The sequence below is a fragment of the Zalophus californianus genome, chromosome 17 (assembly GCF_009762305.2).
Source record: "Zalophus californianus isolate mZalCal1 chromosome 17, mZalCal1.pri.v2, whole genome shotgun sequence".
Lineage (NCBI taxonomy): Eukaryota > Metazoa > Chordata > Mammalia > Carnivora > Otariidae > Zalophus > Zalophus californianus.
Window position 1 is genome coordinate 27,635,049 of NC_045611.1, and position 20,565 is coordinate 27,655,613.

The 20,565-nt window shown below is 44.7% G+C and overlaps 1 protein-coding gene across 1 annotated transcript in view; it reads right to left on the reverse strand.

Annotated features, from left to right (window-relative positions):
- Window positions 1-20,103, reverse strand: part of NUP93 (nucleoporin 93) — a 111,049-nt gene extending 90,946 nt beyond the window's left edge. Inside the window, exons 1-2 of the mRNA XM_027617462.2 lie at window positions 20,004-20,103; window positions 585-781 (exon numbers count right to left, since the gene is read on the reverse strand). Coding sequence (XP_027473263.1) covers window positions 585-763 — 179 coding nt within the window. The 5' untranslated portion in view covers window positions 764-781; window positions 20,004-20,103. The remainder of the gene's footprint in view (window positions 1-584; window positions 782-20,003) is intronic.
- Window positions 20,104-20,565: the final 462 nt, after the last annotated feature.

Genomic DNA, 20,565 nt, shown 5'->3' on the forward strand with positions numbered 1-20,565 from the left:
AGTACTTTTCTTCAGCTGCCCACTCTCCAGTTCTATGGTCACCTGGCAGGCACTACGCGTCCAAGGCCTTGTAGTAGCAGCTGTTGGGGTCGCTAATGATGACCAGACAGAATCACCCCTCACGTGGATGGCTTTTCATCACTGACTGCTCGTCAATTTCTTCCGCATGCATTTAAAAAGTGTGCTCATCTCTGAGTGCTCCCTGGCTTTGAAGGTAACACTTATCTGTGTAAACCACACTTACTAATACAGTAACAGGAGCCATTTATGACCCAATGGTCAGCAAAGTCAATCAGGAACTACTGTAACGGGTTTCTGTGTGACAAAGCTCTTCGTCCTTTCCCATCCTGATCATCTCTGCCTGTGATACGGGCTCACAGCTTGGTTAGACAGACAAGCTGGAAAACCTGGGGACAGGGAGACAGAGCAAAGCTGCTGACCTGTTTAAAAAACCTTTCTGAATTCCCAAGAATCAGGTTTGTGTCTGTCATTTAGACTGCATCTTAATTCAAGAGAGGAAAAGAAGAATCGGATCCTGCCCCTGAGCCACCCAGTAGCAGTGCTGCCTCCCCACCAGTACTCACGCCTTGACATCTGCTGTCTCCTGAGACGTGCGTGTGAGGGTACGGGAACGCAGGCGCTCGCCTGCCTGCTGGATCTCCTGCAGGTTCCGTTCCACATGGGGAAGCTCTGAGATGCCCTCAGTCTCAGCAGCAAGCTGTTCAGCTTGCTGAAGGAGCTCACCAAACCCCTCAGTATCCATTGGAGTTGCAGATCCTAGCTGGGGGAGGAAAAGAAGAGACCTAAATCAAGGGGAGGACAGGCTTCGAACGCTGCCCGAGTCTGTTATAAGCTAAATGGAACACAAGGACTTTTTGTAAACAGACAAGGAGACAGCTCACCAACAAGCAGGATTTGTTCCTGAACAGAGCCCAAGAACAGGCCTGACAGAGAATATGAGTCAGACTGTGAAGAAATAGATCATTTCTGTGCATATTGACAACCCCAAGATTGATTCCTGCCACAGAACAAATGCAAAGATATTAAGCTACAGACCAGAATTCCTGCCTCCTTCCACAGACTCAAAGCTGACAAGAAATGGAAACCCCGGTGGCAACCGCTGAGAGGCTAAACAACAACAACCCTGAACCTCTTATTCCTCCACCTTTCTTAGAAAAACCCCACCATCCAGAGAGGGTGGGGCAATTTATAAGGCCCTAATCTCATATGATTCTCAACAACTCTACTGAGGCTTCTGAGTGGACCTGAGAAGCAACTCCAGTCCACAGAGCTGTCAGGTGCCCAGGGTATTCTCGGCGGCAATGTGGCTGGATGGACACAGGAACACAGGTCTTCTGACTAATCCTGTCTTATTCTCACACACCTGCTCCTTCACTAACATAAAAGACAGTCTTTTAAAATTCACGTTCAAGGGGCACCGGGGTGGCTCAGTCGTTAGGTGTCTGCCTTTGGCTCGGGTCGTGATCTTGGGGTCCTGGGATCGAGCCCCGTATCGGGCTCCCTGCTCAGCGAGAAGCCTGCTTCTCCCTCTGCCACTCCCCCTGCTTGTGTTCCCTCTCTCGCTGTCAAACAAATAAATAAAATCTTAAAAAAATAACAAATAAATAAATAAATAAAATTCATTTTCAAGTCTCCATTCACACATTCTTTAGTTTACAAGGTTACTGAGAGCAGAGAGCTGCTGGTTATAGATGACGTTCAGGACGTGAGACTTAATTGTTACTATACCTACTACTTTTAGAAATGCCATTGCTGGGGCACCTGGGTGGCTCAGTCAGGATGTGTCCAACTCTTGATTTTGGCTCACGGCATGATCTCAGGGTCGTGAGATCGAGCCCCTTGTCTGGCTCCATGGTGGGCGTGGAGCCTACTTAAGATTCTCTCCCCCTCCCCCGCTGCCCCTCCCCTACCCCCTCTCAAAAAAAGAGAAAGAAAAATAAATGCCATTGCTACTAATAATTGTATTAATAAAAATAGCAGCTGGCTTCTAGACCATAAATATTAACAAGACCACCTGTTTTTCTCCAACAGCTGAGTAAAGTCCTATGAACAGTGATGCTATTTGAAGGACATTACATATTTATGAATCTTATATATACTGTATCATCCTTGTATAAGATTCTTTTTTTTTTTTAGATTTATTTATTTATTTATTTATTTGAAAGAGAGAGAATGAGAGAGACAGCACATGAGAGTGAGGAGGGTCAGAGGGAGCAGCAGACTCCCCGCCGAGCAGGGAGCCCGATGCGGGACTCGATCCCCGGACTCCAGGATCATGACCTGAGCCGAAGGCAGTCGCTTAACCAACTGAGCCACCCAGGCGCCCCATCCTTGTATAAGATTCTTGACCAAGAGAATGTTTTTAACTCTACCACTACTTATATCAACAGAACATAAACAGTATCACCATCATTAAAAAAAATTGATGTTGTTAAAAGGTTAACAAAATTATTTATGAAAAAACTAAAATCCTTTAAACAGTAGCTCTTGTTGGATTATACTTTTCTTCTTTGTTTTAAACCCATGTTTTCTGGGTGCCTGTGTGGCTCAGTTGGTTAAGCGACTGCCTTCGGCTCAGGTCATGATCCGGGAGTCCCGGGATCGAGTCCCACATCGGGCTCCCTGCTCGGCGTGGGGTCTGCTTCTCCCTCTGACCCTCTTCCCTCTCGTGCTCTCTCTCTCATTCTCTCTCTCTCAAATAAATAAATAAAATCTTTAAAAAAATAAAAGTAAAAATAAACCCATGCCTTCTACTGCACCTTTGGTCTACAATGGTAGTTACGATGGTGATGTAATATACAATTATATCTCAGCTATAAAGCACTGGTTATTGTTAAAAGGGCATGGTTATCAACATAAATCCACAGCAGGAGAATGAGGACTTTTTCAAATGGACATTAAAAGACATTAACTTTAAAGGTAAAGGCACAAGGTTAAAACAAAAATAGCTCAGCTGGGTAAACATAAAAACACTTGGGTATTCTTTAATCTTTATAGACAAAAAGTCATATACACACTAATTCTCTTCCTAAAGTTTCTAAATAATCATTGGTGTTGTTTTGACCCAGTAGAACGAGGCTGTAAGTGGCCATCTTTATCTGTGGGAAAATGGGGATGGGAGAACAAGGAACACATTCTCCCAAACATTAGAAAGAAATGAGTATTTTTAAACAACAGCTCCTGTCTGATAGAGAAACGCTTTTCCTCAGAAACCAACAGGGCCAATAACATTCTACTAACAGAAACACGGTCGCTCACCAGAAAGGGGAAAGCAAAGTAATATGCTGCCTCTTCCCCCTACCCCCTTTTTTTTTTTTTAAAGATTTATTTATTTATTTGAGAGAGTGAGAATGAGAAAGAGAGAGAGAGTGTACATGAGAGGGGGGAGGAACAGGCTCCTCGCTGAGGAGGGAGCCCGACGCGGGACTCAATCCCGGGACTCCAGGATCATGACCTGAGCCGAAGGCAGTCGCCTAACCAACTGAGCCACCCAGGCGCCCCCCCCACCCCTTTTTACTCTAAGATAAAAATAATTTGTGTCACAGAGCCAAAAGACAAAAAACTACTTTTTTTCTTTCATAAGGAAAATTTTAGAACTCCCCGAATAAAGAACTGAATGAAACAAACTTTTCTAAGTTTAAAAAAAAAACAGGAAAAAGAAATACATCTAACATTTTGCATCCATGCCAGATAAATTGACAAAGGATATGCTCAACTTCTCAAATGACCTGCCCATACAAAGACTTATAGAGTGATGGAGAATATAAATAATAAATGCAAAATAAAAGTCATGATTTACTTTAATACGGTCCAGTAAATAAGATTTTTTAAAAGATTTATTTATTTAGACAGAGGGAGAGAGCACAAGCAGGGGGAGGGGGGCAGAGGGAGAAGCAGGCTCCTGCTGAGCAGGGAGCCTACTGTGGGGCCTCAATCCCAGGACCCTGGGCTCATGACCTGAGCAGAAGGCAGACGATTAACCGATTAACTGACTGAGCCATCATCTTCTGAGCTCTAATCTTTGTCAACAAAACCTGCTCCTCGGTCTTCTCAGTGTGGAGCTGCCACTACTCAGCTGCTTGGGCCAAAATCCTTGAAAGCCTCCACAACTCATCCAGGCCAACAAAGTCTTTCAAATCTACCTGCAAAACGCACCTAGAATCTACTTCTTCCCACCACCTCCACCCACTCAAGTCACTATCACCTCTTCCCTGGCCTCCCTGCTTCAACCACTGCCTCCTATAGTCTATGTGATCCCTTCAAAGGATCCTTCCTCTGCTTAAACCTCTTGTACAGAGTGAAGCCCTAAAGAGCAGACTTACATCCTCTTACCTCCCAGACTCATCTCCAGCCCTGTCTCCTTTTCCTTTCCTGGGCTCCAGTCACCCTGGGGCCTCCATGCCAGTCCCCCAATGGGTCAGGCACATTCCTGCCCTAGAGCCTTTGTACGCCTTCTTTCCTCTGTCTGGAATGCTCCTCTCCCAGATACGCTCCTAACTGACTCCCTGTCTCTGTTTTTGACGCCAACCTAGAAAAAAAATATTTAAGAGTGCAACCTGCAACCACCCCTAGCACTCCTCCTCTCCCTTACTGTCCGTCATCCCTGCTAGAATGTAAGCTGCACAGGACAGGGATTTTGTGTTTGTGTTTTGTTCACTGATGTATCCCAAGCTTCTAGAACAGCACCTAGCACACAGTAGGTGCTCATTTGTTGAATGAATAAAAGTTTTATTCTTCCATTTGTGGAGAGTCTTCTTGAAGGCTTCCTGCATTTTCCTGCCAAATCAGCACCCACGGGCAAGCAAAGACCAGAGCAAAAACATTCCCTTCCGACTACCAACTGATACTTAACATTTCTGAGGCTGCACAGCATAAGGCAGTGACAGTATAAATGGCATGAATTCAGATCACACTTGGTCCAGATTAGTACTTTCCCTCTAAATACCCAGACAAAAACCAATGGTATTTTAGAGGAAAATAAACAAACCCCAGTTTTCAGGTGAACAGAATACCAAACCAAAAGAATAAATACACGGATAGAAAGAATTTCATTATACAACTTCAGAGTAGAAAATAAGCTTGTTCCATGTCTGTCTGAGAGAAAAGAGCTATATATTTAATACAATACTTGGGAAAAACTGGATCTGTCCTGCATTATAACTCACCCAGTGGAAATTAATTTATAAAAGTTATTAAAGTTTCCAAATCTATACTCTGATGCAGTCATCATCCTGTTTCATTAAAATTTTTAAATTATGATTAATTTCATAAATATAAGGACAATTTTTACCCCCTCCACAAAATAAATACCAATTTAGCCATAAAATATATGGGTTAAACCAACCAAATACCAGTTTTGACTCAAGATACTAAAAGCTGACCATGAAAATAACTTCACTAGTTTTGTCGAAGAGAGAACTTGGGGGTGGGGGAATGAAGTCTAAGCCCTTTGTTGGAAAATCTGGCCAGGACACATGCAGAGACTGGACACCAGCTGTACCCTTGACGAGCTATGGAGGAGGAAGCCAGGAAGAAGCCACATGGAGGACCCAACCAAGGAAGCCGAATGTGAAACAGTCAGTGCAGCAAGATTGGGGCTAGAAGGGAAAAGGCTAGCACTAGGGCTCCTCTGCCATCAAGGACTGAGCCTGACTGAAGAGGCCTTAGGAAACACTGAGAGCTGCTTCAGAGAATATCACAGGGTACCAATGCCCTGGGCATCAAACCTCTCCCATGCCACTTAGCAGAAGTCCTAGTGAGCCTCCCTAGACCTCCTCAAACACCAGAGCAAACAAAAGCTTTAAAATGAAGGGCAAAGGTACCCCTGCTGTTAGAAAGCAAGACTGGTTACTCTTGGGGGGAGGGGGCCAATGTGACAGAAGGGAGAGTTCTGAGAGGCTGGTAATTTTCTGGGGTTTTTTTTAGCTGAGTGCTGCTTAACAGTGTGCTCACTTTGAGGAAATTCACTGAGCTGGACTCAGGATTTGTGCACTCTTCTGTGTATCATACTCCAATAAAAAAGTTACTCCCAAAATGAGAAATAATAATCCATGGTTTTTCAGAGGCTACAGTAGGACACCCCACGATGTTAGAAATAAGGAATGCTCTTAGTGAGAAGTTTCTGTTATCGAGATCTCTTCACTACACATAGAGGATGCTGAGAAAATTAAGCAGAGAAAAAATTAAAGCCCAGAGCTTTAGAGAGACAGCTTCTACCTACAGCTAAAATCAAGGGCTGAGCAGACTTCCATTTCCTCAAATTAGTCAGCACTCACCTGTCTGTCATTCAGTATCCAAAAACTGCCCCTTCTAGGCACATAAACATTCTTAAATGAGAGGGGGAAAAAAAAATCTCCAAATTGCATATAGGATGAAATGAACTAGATAAAAAGGCAGAGCAAAAATGCATCAAATAATTTCAGTTCACTTGCTATTAATAATGTGTCTTAATTATGAAAAATATGGTGATTTTCACATTCTCAATATAACCACGTTAAATATTTAATCAAGCCAGAAAAGAGTAGTGTAGTATAATAAAAAATTTATTTGGTCTTTGTCCCAGTTCCTGGCACAAAGCTCCTAAAACCCTTGGAATACCCTGAGATTATGAGTCTTTTTGTAACTTACAAGGAGGCCCCCTTGAGCACACTTGAGCTTATGTTAATGAGGTGACTTGGAGTGGGATGGGAGCCTGGATAGCCTCAGGGTGGGACCAGTCACCAGAAAAGACCAAATGATTAGAGGGTTGGAGCTCTCAGCCCCAGCCACCAACCTCTGGGAAGGAAAAGGGGACTGCAGATGAAGCTCTACAAAAACTCTTAACAATGAGATTTGATGACCCTCTGGGCTGGGGACCACATGCTGGGAGGGTCGCACACTCCAGTTCCATAGAGACAGAAGCTCCTGTGCTCAGGGTCCTTCCAGACCCCTACCTCTCTATCTATCACACTGCTCATCTGTATTCTTCATAATAAACTGGTAAACATAAGTAAATGTTTCTCTGAGCTCTATGAGCCTTTCTAGCAAATTAATGGAACCTGAAGAGAGGCTTGCGGGAACCTCCCATCTATAGCCAGTAGCTCAGAAGCACGGGTGACAACCTGGCCTTCTGACTGGCTTCTGAAAAGGGGTGGGGGGTGCACAGTCTTGTGGGACTGAACCCTTAGGCGGTGGGATCTGATGCTGTCTCCAGGTACACAGTGTCAGAAGTGAGTTAAACTGTAACAGCCAGCTGGTGTGCAGAGAATCTCAGAATTGCCTGATGTGTGGAAAACCCACACATCGGGTGTCAAAAGTGAAGTTCTATAGCGGTGAAGCAGAGTAGTGTGAGAGTGAAGCAGACACACCAAGAGTATTTTTCCCTTGCAAATGGATGATTAAATATTCAAACTGCTCAACACTTCTAGACCATTTTACATCAGTATTCTCAGAGTGGCCCCTTCAGGATTTTGCAGATGGTCTGTTTCTTCATTTCTTACAGTATTCATGCTTATTGTATTAAAATGTCTACACATCTGTTTTCTGGTATTAATTATTAGTTCATTAGTGTCTTTTCTTCTAAAGCTTCATCAGCCACAAGGAGAACACGTCTTCCCACTTTCCCAGGGCTTTGTGGGCTCCCAAGCTGGGGAACCACTGAGTGCTTTAAAGACCACTGGGTCATCTCAGAAATGGCTGTAATGCACTAGTTCTCTTGGCATAAGCCCATGTGACTTCCAGGATATACTTCCAAAAACTAGCACCTTCAGTGCCTCAAAGCTGACAGAAAACAAAGTTAAATATGAAAGAGCCTAATAGCCACCCATCCTAGACCTGTCTACCAAACTCTCTTCCAGTTTCTAGTCTTTGAGACTGGCATCCTAGGGCAAGGGTCAGCAAGCTTTTTCTGTAAAGAGCTGGACAGCAAATTATTTTAGGCTTTTGGGGCCATTCTCTATTGCAACTGCATAATTGTGCTCGAAAGTGGATAATAGGTAAACAAATGAGCATGGCTGTGCTACAGTAAAATTTTAATCATGGCCAGTCAAATATGAATTTCATCTAATTTTCACTTGCCACAAAATATTCTTCTTTGGATTTTTTTCCCAACAATTTAAAGATGTAAAAACCCTTGTTAGTTTCTCAGTCCTACAGGTTTATATAGTTCTCCAAGCCCTGCTTTGCCTAGGGTATCTGAGCTAGACTTCGAAAGTAAATCCTGATTCAGCACTTACTGGCTATGTGCCCCTGGCACAGCCACCCTCACTAGACCTGAGCAGTGAAAACACTGCTGTAAAGATTAACACAACAGGCCCATTGTCATTCCCCTTCCCTCTTTAAACTGTTTATTTAGAGACTATATTTGGGGGAAGAAATCTGTTTTGTAAATGAAATCTATCCAGGAAACGTTCTTTTGACCTAATGCACAGAATGCTAGAGGGATCTCTCTGCTCTTTTCAAGTGCAGTGTAACATATCAAACCCATTTGCATTTTTCCTTTTCTTTATCGATAACCCACTATCCAAACAGGACAGTTATCCAAGGAATATGAAGGGGTAACAAAGAGACAAAAAGAAATAGCACGGACATCTGTCTTTCCTTCAGTGTTAAAGGAATCTCTCAGTTCACTGACTGTGCAGGGAAATGACACCAACTATTTTCCCTGCAGAATTTCAATACACTCAAGCAATACTTGTAAGTACTCATTGTGAAATTCTAATCTTACCACACACCCAAATATTATCTCTTTCAACTACAAAGATCCTGCAATCTAAAAAATGCACTTTTAGCATTGCTATATTTTTATGGATGCTGTCAGAGGGGGGAGGGGATTTTTTATATACTTCAGAGGAAATAACTGGTGCTAGTTATACCTCTCTTCTTCAAATATACAACTAACAGTGTTATTCCTTTTACAATTATTTTTAGAAGTTTTAATGTGACAGATAAACAAAACACACACACACATTTTTTTAAACAGAATGGGTAAACAGGAGAAGACTGCACTTTGAACTGCCTGGTTTGAATCTACAATGTTCACTTACTAGCTGAAAGTAGGTCGATTTACCCCTGGGATAAAATCTAAATCTCTCCTCTCAATTTCCTCATCTATAAAAAGGAGATGATAATCCCTATCTACTTCAAGGGGTTGATGATACACAGAAAGGATTTTATAAACTCTACTGATTTATATCATCGTAAAACATTCTTTTAGCTTTTATTCCAAAGTTGCCAATTTGGCAACATTTTGTCATTTAATTATAAACATCTCTGCTTCAAAAATCTTCTAGTAAATATTTGATACGAAATTATAACTTATTTAAGCACAACTTCATCTCACTAAGAACTTCTGGAAGACAGTTACAACTTTTAAATGTATATTTCCCACTATCAAATGATTTTTATTAGAACTCCAAATTTCCACAGGGAAGATGTGATTCAAAAGAAATTTAGCACTGAATTTTGAGTAGAAATCTTGCCCTCAAACCTTATTAATTACACTTCACAGGATTAAAACACAAGAAAAGTGTTCAATATTCAACACCGAAGATTATTGAGTAAAGCCTCACTCAAGGTATCAAAAGCTTAAGACTGATTCTGCTCTCCTCTCTTCTTTTGAAAATGTAAACTATGGTTAGATGACTGTATCATTCCACTTTTTGCTGTATCTGTCAGCTGTCATTTATAACAACAACCAAAGAGAAAATTACATCCTAACAGACACTATTGTTTCAGCCACCTTTAGGAAAAGGATGAAAAAAAATCTGTTGTGGATAATTCTTTCTAATCCTGAGAGACTAAGTAAAAGAGACTTGGATCTAATCATTATTCAGAAAGTAGACTTCTGGGGCGCCTGGGTGGCTCAGTTGGTTGGGCGACTGCCTTCGGCTCAGGTCATGATCCTGGAGTCCCGGGATCGAGTCCCGCCATGGGACTCCCTGCTCAGCGGGGAGTCTGCTTCTCCCTCTGACCCTCTTCCCTCTTGTGCTCTCTATCTCTCATTCTCTCTCTCTCTCAAATAAATAAATAAAATCTTAAAAAAAAAAAGGAAAGTAGACTTCTGGAGAAAACAAAGAACTAAAATCAATTATCCTAGACAGAAGAGAAATTAAAGACCTAGGTGATTCAGTACTAGTACTGGCCTGGGTGATTCAGTGTTTGCAGTTAAGGAAGGCACAGTATCAGCTTTCCTGATACATAAAATGCCACTTGTATTTCATCTCCAATGAGCAAAGAGGAGCAACCTGGCATTACAGAGAAACAGAGTATCCACATAGGGAACTTTCTGATAAACTCTCAGCTGTCCGGTAGGCTGTCCAGTCCAACAGCAGAGTAGAAGCTAGGCCTGGAATGGAAGAACTGTGCACCGCAGCCTGGCTTTGCCCCACACCAGCGTCTGACCCTGGGGCTAGTGTGGGCCCTTTCCCCTCTCTGGATTCCAGTTTCATCACCACTGAGATGAGTGGGTTGGCTCCGGTAATTTCTAAGAGCCTGCTCCTCATGAAGAATCAGAATATTTTATGTCAGTCTATAAACTCACTTCATGTGTCCTTGGAAGGAGCAGCCTCATTTTAGTGGTGATGGAAATTATCTGTATATATAGAAACTTAGGAATGACACCAGCCCCATCTTACAACTGACATAAGCAGGGGAAGATCATCAAGTTAGTCTCTAAAAAGTCTTTGGCTTTGGTTCTTCTCTCTAAACCAATGTTTCTCAACTGGGGGCAATTTTGCCTCCCCAGAGGTCACCGGCAAAATCTAGAAACATTTTTGGTTGTCACAATTCAGGGAGACAGGCCACAGGCTACTGACATCTAGAGGGCAGAGGGCAAGGGTGCTGCTAAACATCCTATAATGCACAGCACAGCCTCCACAACAAAGAATTATCTAGCCCCAAATATCAACAGTGCAGAGGCTGAGAAGCCCTGTTGTAAACTAAGGAAGGCTTCTTGTCCTGAGGGCATGACACCAACATCAAAGGCACTAGGAACCTCTGGAAATACATGCATACTGTTTTTCTTAATATAAGGAAAGCACTACAGCTTTTATCAGATTCTAATAAAAGTCTGAGTCCTCCACCACCACCAAATAATCTTAAAACCACTATATATACAGAATTCTCTCATTTGGGATTTTTATGGTGGTGTATTCATACCCTGATATATCACACAGTAACAGAAGAGAATGAACTACAGCTACATGGAATATGGATAAATTCTGCAGACACAGTGGTTAACTAAAGCAGCCAGATTTATTTAAAAAACCAGGGGCACCTGGGTGGCTCAGTTGGTTAAGCGACTGCCTTCGGCTCAGGTCATGATCCTGGAGTCCCTGGATCGAGTCTCCCTCTGACCCTCCCTCCATCTCATGTGCTTTCTCTCTCATTCTCTCTCTCTCTCAAATAAATAAATAAAATCTTAAAAAAAAAAAAGAACAGAAAAACTAAATCATCTATGGTGCTAGAAATCAGAACACTAGTTATTACGGTGTGGGAGAGCGATCGATTGGAAAGGAGCACGACAACTTTCCAGGTGCTATGGACTGTAACGGGCCCCTCCAAAATTCGCACGTCGAAGCCCTAAGACCCAATGTGTGGTATCTGGAGAAGGGGCCTTTGGAAGGTAATTAGGTTTAGATGAGCTCATGAAGATGGGGCCCTCATGAAGGGATCAGTGTCCCACTAAGAGACACCAGAGGGCTTCCTTCCCACCCAGCCCCCTACACTGCATTCACCCAGGAAAGAACACGTGAGCAGTGAGATAGCAGCCATCTAAAAACCAGGAAGCAGGTCCTCACCAGGACCCAACCATGCTGGGACTCTGATCTCCAGACTTCCAGCCTCCAGAACTGTGGCAAAATAAACTTTTTGCTATTGAAGCCACCCAGTCTATGGTATTTTGTTATAGCAGCTCACTCTAAGAAGCTGGGGTATTGGAAGTGTTCCATATCGCAGTATGATTGGTAGTCACGAGTGAATACATAAAAATACACTGAGCTATACACTTAAGGTCTGTTCACAGATAATTCACAGAAAAGCAAGAAACATTAGCACAGTAAGAAACCTAACTTAGCATCGCCTCCAGAAAGCAAAGGGAAGAGTTGGGACTTTTCATTTTATACCCCTCTGTCAGCCTGAATTCTTTTCCATGGCTATATGTGACCCTGTCTAATTTTAAATAACTTGTTAATTTCTAAATTGCTCTAAACCCTCTGCTTCAGTGTGTTTGTCTCACCACTGGCCCCAAATCCTCAATGGCAATGACTATCAAACCCACACTCCCACTCTGCTCCCTGCACTCACACTCCAACCCAGAGCTTCCAGGCACTGCCTACACGTTTCCACTCCAGCACATAACTGTCACACCTGGCACGTCTCAAAATGCAGTTATCCACTCCCCCACCCCCTCCTCAGCTCCACCTCTCTGTCCCCTGGCTTCTCTCTCTCTCTCTCTCGGGTTCTAACTCACCCTTCTCCTTTACATCTGTGCATGACCTCAGACCTTATTTACAGGTATTCTCCACTCTCCAGGCTCAAAAACCAACAAGATGCAGATACATTTTTTGAGAGAAAGGGCAGGTATTCCTCATTATCCAAACTCAGGAAACCAAATACTTTATATTCAGCTGATGGGGACATCATTCTCTCTCCAAACTTGCTATCCAAACTCTCATCACCTAACAGATTTAAGTAGCAAGAGATACTTGTATTTTTGCAGCATCTTCTAACTATTGCTTTTTTCCCCCAGCTTTATTCAGATACAACTCGTACATAATACGATGTAAGTTTAAGATATAGAGAGTAACATATATTTCTGCATGTATTGGGAAATGATTATCACAATAAAGTTAGTCTAACTGTTGATTCTATCTTCCTCACCATCACAGGAGGCCAGACTTCCATCCCTTTAAACCCAAGTTCTTGAGAGACACTCGGACATGTCTTCAAGCTCCTCCCTCTCCACATCACTCTGCCTGCTGTGGCCACCTCAATCTTTCCAGCACTTTCCCTATGTTGCTCCTGCTCAAAAGCCCTCCAAGCCTTCCACTCACAGGGATCCAGATGAGGCAATGCTTTTGATGAAACCCTATCTAACAGTTACCCAATCTACTCGGCCCCTAACCATCCTTAGGTATGCCTTGCTATATGCCCTTGCTCATGCCATTTTCCCAAAGGGGAAAAATGTACCCTTGAGCTCCACAGCTCCTCCACTTTCTAGTGGGGTGACTGTGGACAAGTTACTTATTCTTGCTGGGCCCACCTATGAAATGGAAAAAGAGCTCCATCTCTACATAGCAACCGCTCAGTAAACCTTGGCTATTATTCTTTACCACCAGTTCAAGTCCTGCCTAGCAGATGGTTTTCCTCAACACCCACCCCACAAAATCTCCCCTCACCGAAATTCTTTCCTACTGTATTCATTTATCTGCCTTACGGTTTTCCATGTGGCCAATCTTCAGTTCTGGTGCTCCACAGGGTTTCTGCAACCTCCTTATTTCACTTTGGAGCTCTTTTTTTGTCAATATGTAGCTGTCTGGTGGTTATTCTTCTATTTTTATGTGGGGACAAGCATCAGGACCTCTTAGCTTGCCATTTTGCTGGTATCTCTCTCCTTTATTTGTTTTACATTATCGTCTGTTAATATTTAGACCCCCAAATAGCCTGAAGTTTAAAGCATTCTGTAGCTTTTTTTTTTTTTTAACTCCAACAGTGTCCTCAAACAGTAGCTAGACCCCCACCACAGTCACTGACTGACAGAATAAACTTCTGCAAACTTTGCCAAGAATGGCTAATTGACATAGGGAAACTGAAGGGACCCTATGAAAGACTGCTTTTTTTGCTGCCTTTACTCTTGCTAGGACCTGCACCTCCACCTTACACATGCCTTATAATACAGATAACATATGTCCCCTTGTACAGGTCAAGGAGATTCTCTGGAGTCTTCCAGCACATCTAGATAACAACTAAAGAGTGACCAGGCAGGGGCGTCATGTATGTTTTCCAGACCACTCACTGCCTCACCAAGACCCCTGGCTCCAGGGCCTAAGTGACTTACGGAGGACACCTAAACATTTGTCCATTTTAACCAGTTCCCAGATGCCTAAAAAGACCCTTAAAACAGATCTCAATCCTCACTAAAAACCCTACCCCCAAAACAAAGACAAGACTCACTCTTCTTTCCTTTCTGCATCTCTCAGACTGTATCTACACTCTCTGTCTTCAGTAAACCCTGCTCTTACTTTCTCTTGGCTCACATTTGATTTCTATCCCACGCAAGGACAAGAACACCCTTAGCTGATCCTGCAGGACTTCCTCTGGGTCCTTAGACCCAGCCCTCCTGCACCATAATGACTCCTTATTTTTAAAATTCCTATGCTGGGCGCCTGGGTGGCTCAGACGGTTAAGCGTCTGCCTTCGGCTCAGGTCATGATCCCAGGGTCCTGGGATCGGGTCCCGCGTCAGGCTCCCTGCTCCTCGGGAGCCTGCTTCTCCCTCTGCCTCTCTCTCTCTCTCTCTCTCTCTCTCATGAATAAATAAATAAAATCTTTAAAATAAATAAATAAATAAATAAAATAAAATTCCTATGTTGACATTGTAAGGGCCACCAAAGTTAGAACCCCTCTTTCCTCCCTTCCTGTAACAAGTATTTATTAAGCATCTCCCATGTGCTGTTCAAGGCACTGGGGATGGAGCTGTGGAAAAAACAGATAAGATTCCCAGGCTCAAAGAACTTATATGTCAGAAGAGAGACAATTAAAAAAAATAGACACATGATGCCAGGTATCGGTAAGTGCTACAAAGAAGATAGAACAGGGAGATGTGGTAGAGTAGACAGTGGGACTACTTTAGCTGGGGTGTTCCATGAAGCTTCTTTAAAAAGAAAACCACTGAGGCGCCTGGGTGGCTCAGTCAGTTAGGCATCTGCCTTCAGCTCAGGTCATGATCCCAGGGCCCTAGGGCTGAGCCCCATGTCAGGCTCTCTGCTCAGTGGGGAGCCTGCTTCTCCCTCTCCCTGCTGCTCCCCCTGCTTGTACATGTTCTCTGTCAAATAAATGAAATCTTTAAAAAAGATTTTTTTTAAGTAAAAATAAAAAGGAAACCACTGAACAAAGACCTAAATCATGTAAGGGAATGAGCTATACTGATAAATGTGAGGAGAATGTTCTTGCAAAGGAAACAGTGAATGCAAAAGCTTCAATGCAGAATCATCTTTAGCATATGTGAAGAAGATCATGAGGCCACATGGCTGAAGCACACAATCACAGGGTAGAGTGGTGGGAGAAGGGGTTAGGGCAGGGCCTAGATGGTACTGACTTCACAGCACAAGGTAATAGTGTTGGATTGTAATCTATGTGTGATGGGAACTACAGAAGGGTTAAGCTTTTTAAAGGCTCCTTCCCACTTCTGCATGGAGAACAGACAGAGGGGAAGAAGGGCACAAAGTAAAACCAGGGAGACCAGTCAGGAGGCTGCTCTATCACCCAGATGTAATACATGAGAGTGGTGTGAACCAGGATGACAGTGGTGGAAGAGACAAATAAATAGTAGGTCTGACTCATGTATACATTTTAAAATAGATTCCGTGTAAAAAAATAAATAAAAATAAAAAAAATAAAATAGATTCCGTGTAGATATAAATCACTTATGTACAGTGTGCGAGTGAAGAAGTCAAACACAATGCCAAGGTTTTAGGCCCAAGTAACTTGGGAGCATGAAGGTGCCACTTACTGAAATGAGGAAGACAGGGAAGGGAATAGATTTAGACATCAGAAGGCTATTATGACGATGACATTAGATTATATAAGCAAAGCCCAAGGCAGGGACTCACACACAGCCAGAACTCAGGAAATGATGGCTGTCCTTATTTTCACTGTCTTTGGCTCCTTCTCCTAGAGTTCAGGTCTCTTCCTTCCTAAAATAATTCCTCATCAATAGGGGAAACTGGGTGAGGGGTACAGAGTACTCTGTACTAATCCTGCATATTTTCTGTAAATCTAAAACTATTCTAAAATTAAAAGATTAAAAAAATCCAGGGTGCCTGGGTGGCTCAGTCAGTTAAGTGTCTGCCTTCGGCTCATGTCATGGTCCCAGGGTCCTGGGATCGAGTCCAGAATCGGGCTCCCTGCTCGGCGGGGAGTCTGCTTCTCCCTCTCCCCGCCCCCCGACTCATGCTCTCTCTCAAATAAATAGGAAGAGCTTTAAAGATAAATAAAATAAATAAATTATAAAATAAAATATATATGTATAAATATATATTTTAAAAAAATCCTCAAACCCACATGCTCCTCTAGCTCCTGCTCTCTCTACAAAGAGACAGCCATCCTTTGTCACACCTCACCCATTCATCACCCACTGCAACCTAATTTCTGCTTTTGCCCCCCTCCTACTTCCTGAATTCCTCTGCAGCCACCAATGACCTAACTGCTAAGTCCGATGGACTTTCAACCCTTTCTCTCTCACAGCCTCTGATACCCTGACCATTCCTTTCTTCCTGAAACACTCTTCTCCTCTGACTTGACGACACGGCCTTTTCCTGGTCCTCCTCCTGCTTTTCCAGCTCTTCCCTCTCTCAAGCCTCCTCTGCTGTGGCTTCGACATCCACCCATCCCTTAAATGCCAAGCTTCTATCCTTGGACCTCCTCTTCTCAAGCTGCATATTTCTCTGGATAAGATCCACCATTGGCCGTGGCTTCAACTAGAACCCCTTCCAGTGGTTATTAATCTTTCGGACGGCCATGGACCCCTGCGAATCTAATGTCCATGTACACATGTGCACACAAAAGAACCACACACACATTCTTGAAGATACAGTCAGGAGGCTCACAGGACGGAAGGGCCACCTGAACACCTCTGAGGACGGTGTGGGCCCAGATGAGAACGCCAATTTATCAAAACTAAGGTTTGGTAGAAACTATTCTATGCCCAGGCCAGCTCTCACCTGAGCTAGTATCTCCAACTGTCCCTGACAGCTGCACTTGGATGATCCATGGGTGCCTCAAACCACACGTGCCCCAAACCAAATTCATCACTTCTCTCTCCTCTTAGCCACCAATACCACCACTTCCCCCTCCTGCGTTCCCAGTCTCTCAGTAGAACTACTAGCATCCAGCAAGTCAGCCAGAGACCACCTGGGAGTCACTTCAGGGTCCCCTTCCTCCGCTCCTGAACATCCAGCCAATCTCCATGTCTACCTCTCAAACCTTTTGCAAAAAGGAATCCTCATCTCTCTTGCCCCCGCTCTGACCCTCATGCTTTTCACCTACTTCAGTAGTCTAAGCCTTTGCGTTCCTCTAACTCACCCTCCCCTTGGCAAGAATTCTTTTTGAAATGCTCCCCTGCCTTAATCCAACCAGGGACACCTTCTGTCCCCTCCACAAGGAAATGCTTGTGATCTGGCACTGTCACCTTTACCATCCACATCTCTCACTACCCTCCCCCAAAGATACCCTAGTAAGTCTCTACTCCTGGGGATGCTTCACGCTGTTTCCTCCCTTCATACTCCTGCACGTGTAGCTGCACACTCTGCTATCACATACCCCAAACCTACACTGTCACATAGGGAACTCCTATATATCCTGAAAAGTCCGCTAGGGCAGTCCTCCTCACCCCAAGCCCCTCCCATACTATTCTGAACCTTCATTACTGTTCTTCTCTGGTGAAATAGTTGTAATTATTTCTTCCCATGTCTGTCTACTTCTCTACATGGCAAATTCCTGTAGGGCAGACTGCTCAGTGGACTGAGCTGAATCCTCAGCAGCCAAGTTTGGCATTCAATAGGTACCAAATAAATGTCTGATGAGTTATAAAGTGGCTTGTCCCCTGAATACACCTTGGGCTCTCACCTCTGGGTGAGATGGGTCTTTGCTGACCTCTCTCTCTCCTTGGAACATCTGTATTTCCCTCTACCTTATTTTCTACTTCAGTCCATCAAGCAGCAGATTCAGACACTCAAGCTCACCACTTCTCCAACTGTTCCCACCTTAGGGTCTTTGCACTTGCTCTTCCCATTCCAGGAATGCTCTCCCACCAGACATTCCCATAACTTGCTCTCTCATTTCAATCGGGTCTCTGTTCAGATATCCTTCTCCTCCTTTTAAAAAACAGCCCTGACACTACACTCTATATCTCTGTTTATTGTTGGTGGCATTCTCTATAGGAACATCACTTCAATGAGGGCAGGCGTGTTTCATTAACCACTGTGTTCCCAAGCCTGTATCAGTGCCAGAGCATTCCTTTATTTCATATTTATTGAGCACCTACTGTGTGCCAGACCTAGGTGCTGAAGATCCACCAAGGAACAAAATAGAGAAAAATCCTCCCCACTTCACATTCTGGAAGGGAACAACAAACAATACACGAGGTAAATAACTAAAATATAATTGCTAAGAACAACTACTAAAGCAGTAAAGGAAAATAGGAACTGGGGAAAGCCTCACTAGGTGACCCCTGAGTAAAAACCTGAAAAAAAGTGAGGGAGCAAACCACAAGATTATTGAACTGCAAGCACAAAAGCCTTGAGGCCAAAGCATGTCTGACACGTGGAAGAGGAGGGTAGCAGAAAATGAGAGTGGGGAAGTAACAGTGGGTCAGGTTATTTAAAGTCTTATGGCTCAATATAAGGCATTTGTCTTTAAATGAGATGGAAATCCATTGTAGGGTTTTTACGTAAAGGAGTGATACGATCTGACCTGTTTCAAAAGGATCCTTCTAGCTACCATGCTAAAATAGGGCATGAATGCAAGGGCAGAAGTAGGGAGACCAGATGAGAGACTATTTCAATAATCCAGATGAGAGGTGGTGGTGACTTGGCCCAGGGTGGCAAGCACTGGATGCGGAGTGAGAAAGAAAGAGAGCAGTCCAAGGTGACTCAAAGGTTATTGGCTAGAGCCTTTTATGTTACTCAGAAAAAACAGCAAGAAGAGCAGTCTGGAAGGGGAGATGATGGGAAACTTGCTAAGCCTATCTTGGTATGTTCAGTCTGAGTTCCCTATCAACCATCTCGGTTGAGAAAGAAGAGAGGAAGCTGGGTATTCGTCGAGGGAAAGCCCCCCCCCCCCCCGCTGGAGATACAAATATGGGATCTGATAGCCTAACATATACGTATCTAAAACTATGAGCTTTGAAATAACAATTCACCGTGAATGAAAAATCAAAATGTCCCAAAACGAAATGCACAAAGAACAGATGAAAGAAAGAAAAGCTACGACGTCCAAGGACACCCTCTCTCGTTCCACAGGCAGAATACAAAAGGTGACCCTTGCTCATGCTAAAAGGCATTTCGGCCAAAACAAGTGACAGGGGCAAACCAGCACCAGCGGCTCTGTGAATGGGTGGTCCAAACTCTGACCGAAAATCCCTGGGGTCAGCCCCGTAATTTTTTTTAAGGAGACCCAGTACACTCAGGCACTGCCCTTGCAGAGGATGAGGTGTTGCGGGACCCAAGAAAGTGCAGGCCACCTCCAGGTTCTAATCTCCAGCGTGTCCCTAGAAGGGGAGCAGCATTCCCCTGATGCCGGTACAAGAGACAGGCCAAGGGTTGGGAGAGGCTAAGAGGGTCTTCACCCTGGCTCGAAAGACCCCCACCCTCAGAGAGCAGGGTACGTCCGCAGGAGACGAGCGAGCAGGCGGAGGGCTGTGGCGGGGAGGGGCCCCGAACCCAGCTCAGGGTGGGCTCACAGGGCACTGGGTGGGGGTGGGGGCGTGGCGCGCCGCGGCAGAGCGCCGTAGTGGCGGGAAGAGGGGAGTCAGGGGGCCAAACCTCCATGTTCAGAAAGAGGGCAGATAGAAGGCACTCCCAGGGCGCTGCCCGACGCTATAATGGGGGCCGGTTCGACAAGGCGCTGAGTCGCCGGCGTCAGGCGTGCTCGGCTACCATGAGGCGAAGGGGAAGGAAGAGCGGCGTAGATCCGAGCGTGGGGACCGGGCTCCGCCCAGCCTCGGAGCCCCGGGTTCAAGGACAGACCCCCCACAAGTGGGAAGAGCATGGGCAGAGACACCCTTACCCGACACTGCAGCCTTCTCAGCCGCTCGGGTCCCGGCTGGAGAACGCGGCCACCGCTTCTCGCGCCGCTCGCCCGCGCTTCCTGATTGGCCGAGGCCGGCCCTCCCAGAAGCCCTCGCGCGGCGCGCAGCCAAATAAACTTTATAGAGACCCGCAAAGGAGAACAAGGACATGGGCGGGGCTAGGGGCGGGGCCTCCGGCTGAGCTGCTACGCCCCCCACGCCCGGGGCCACCGCCCTCACCCTTCCCTAGTGGTGAGAGTTGGCTCAGCCCAGAGAAAGCGAGTGCGCACAATCCCTTGGGTGGATTTCTTACCCTTTACCGATCGCCATCCTAGTGCCAGGTACTCTTCGAGGCGCTAGGGGCACAGTGGCGACCGCGACAGACAAGATCCCTGCCCTAATGGAGTTGTCAGGCCGGTGGGAGAAACAGACTAAGTAACTGCCAGTTTGTAAAGAGGGCTATGACAAAAAAGCAGGATAATGGGAGAGAGAATGCCTTTGTGGCCCCAAGGACTCTCTGAAGAGGTGCTGAGCTGAAATACAATGAGAAAGGGTCAGTCC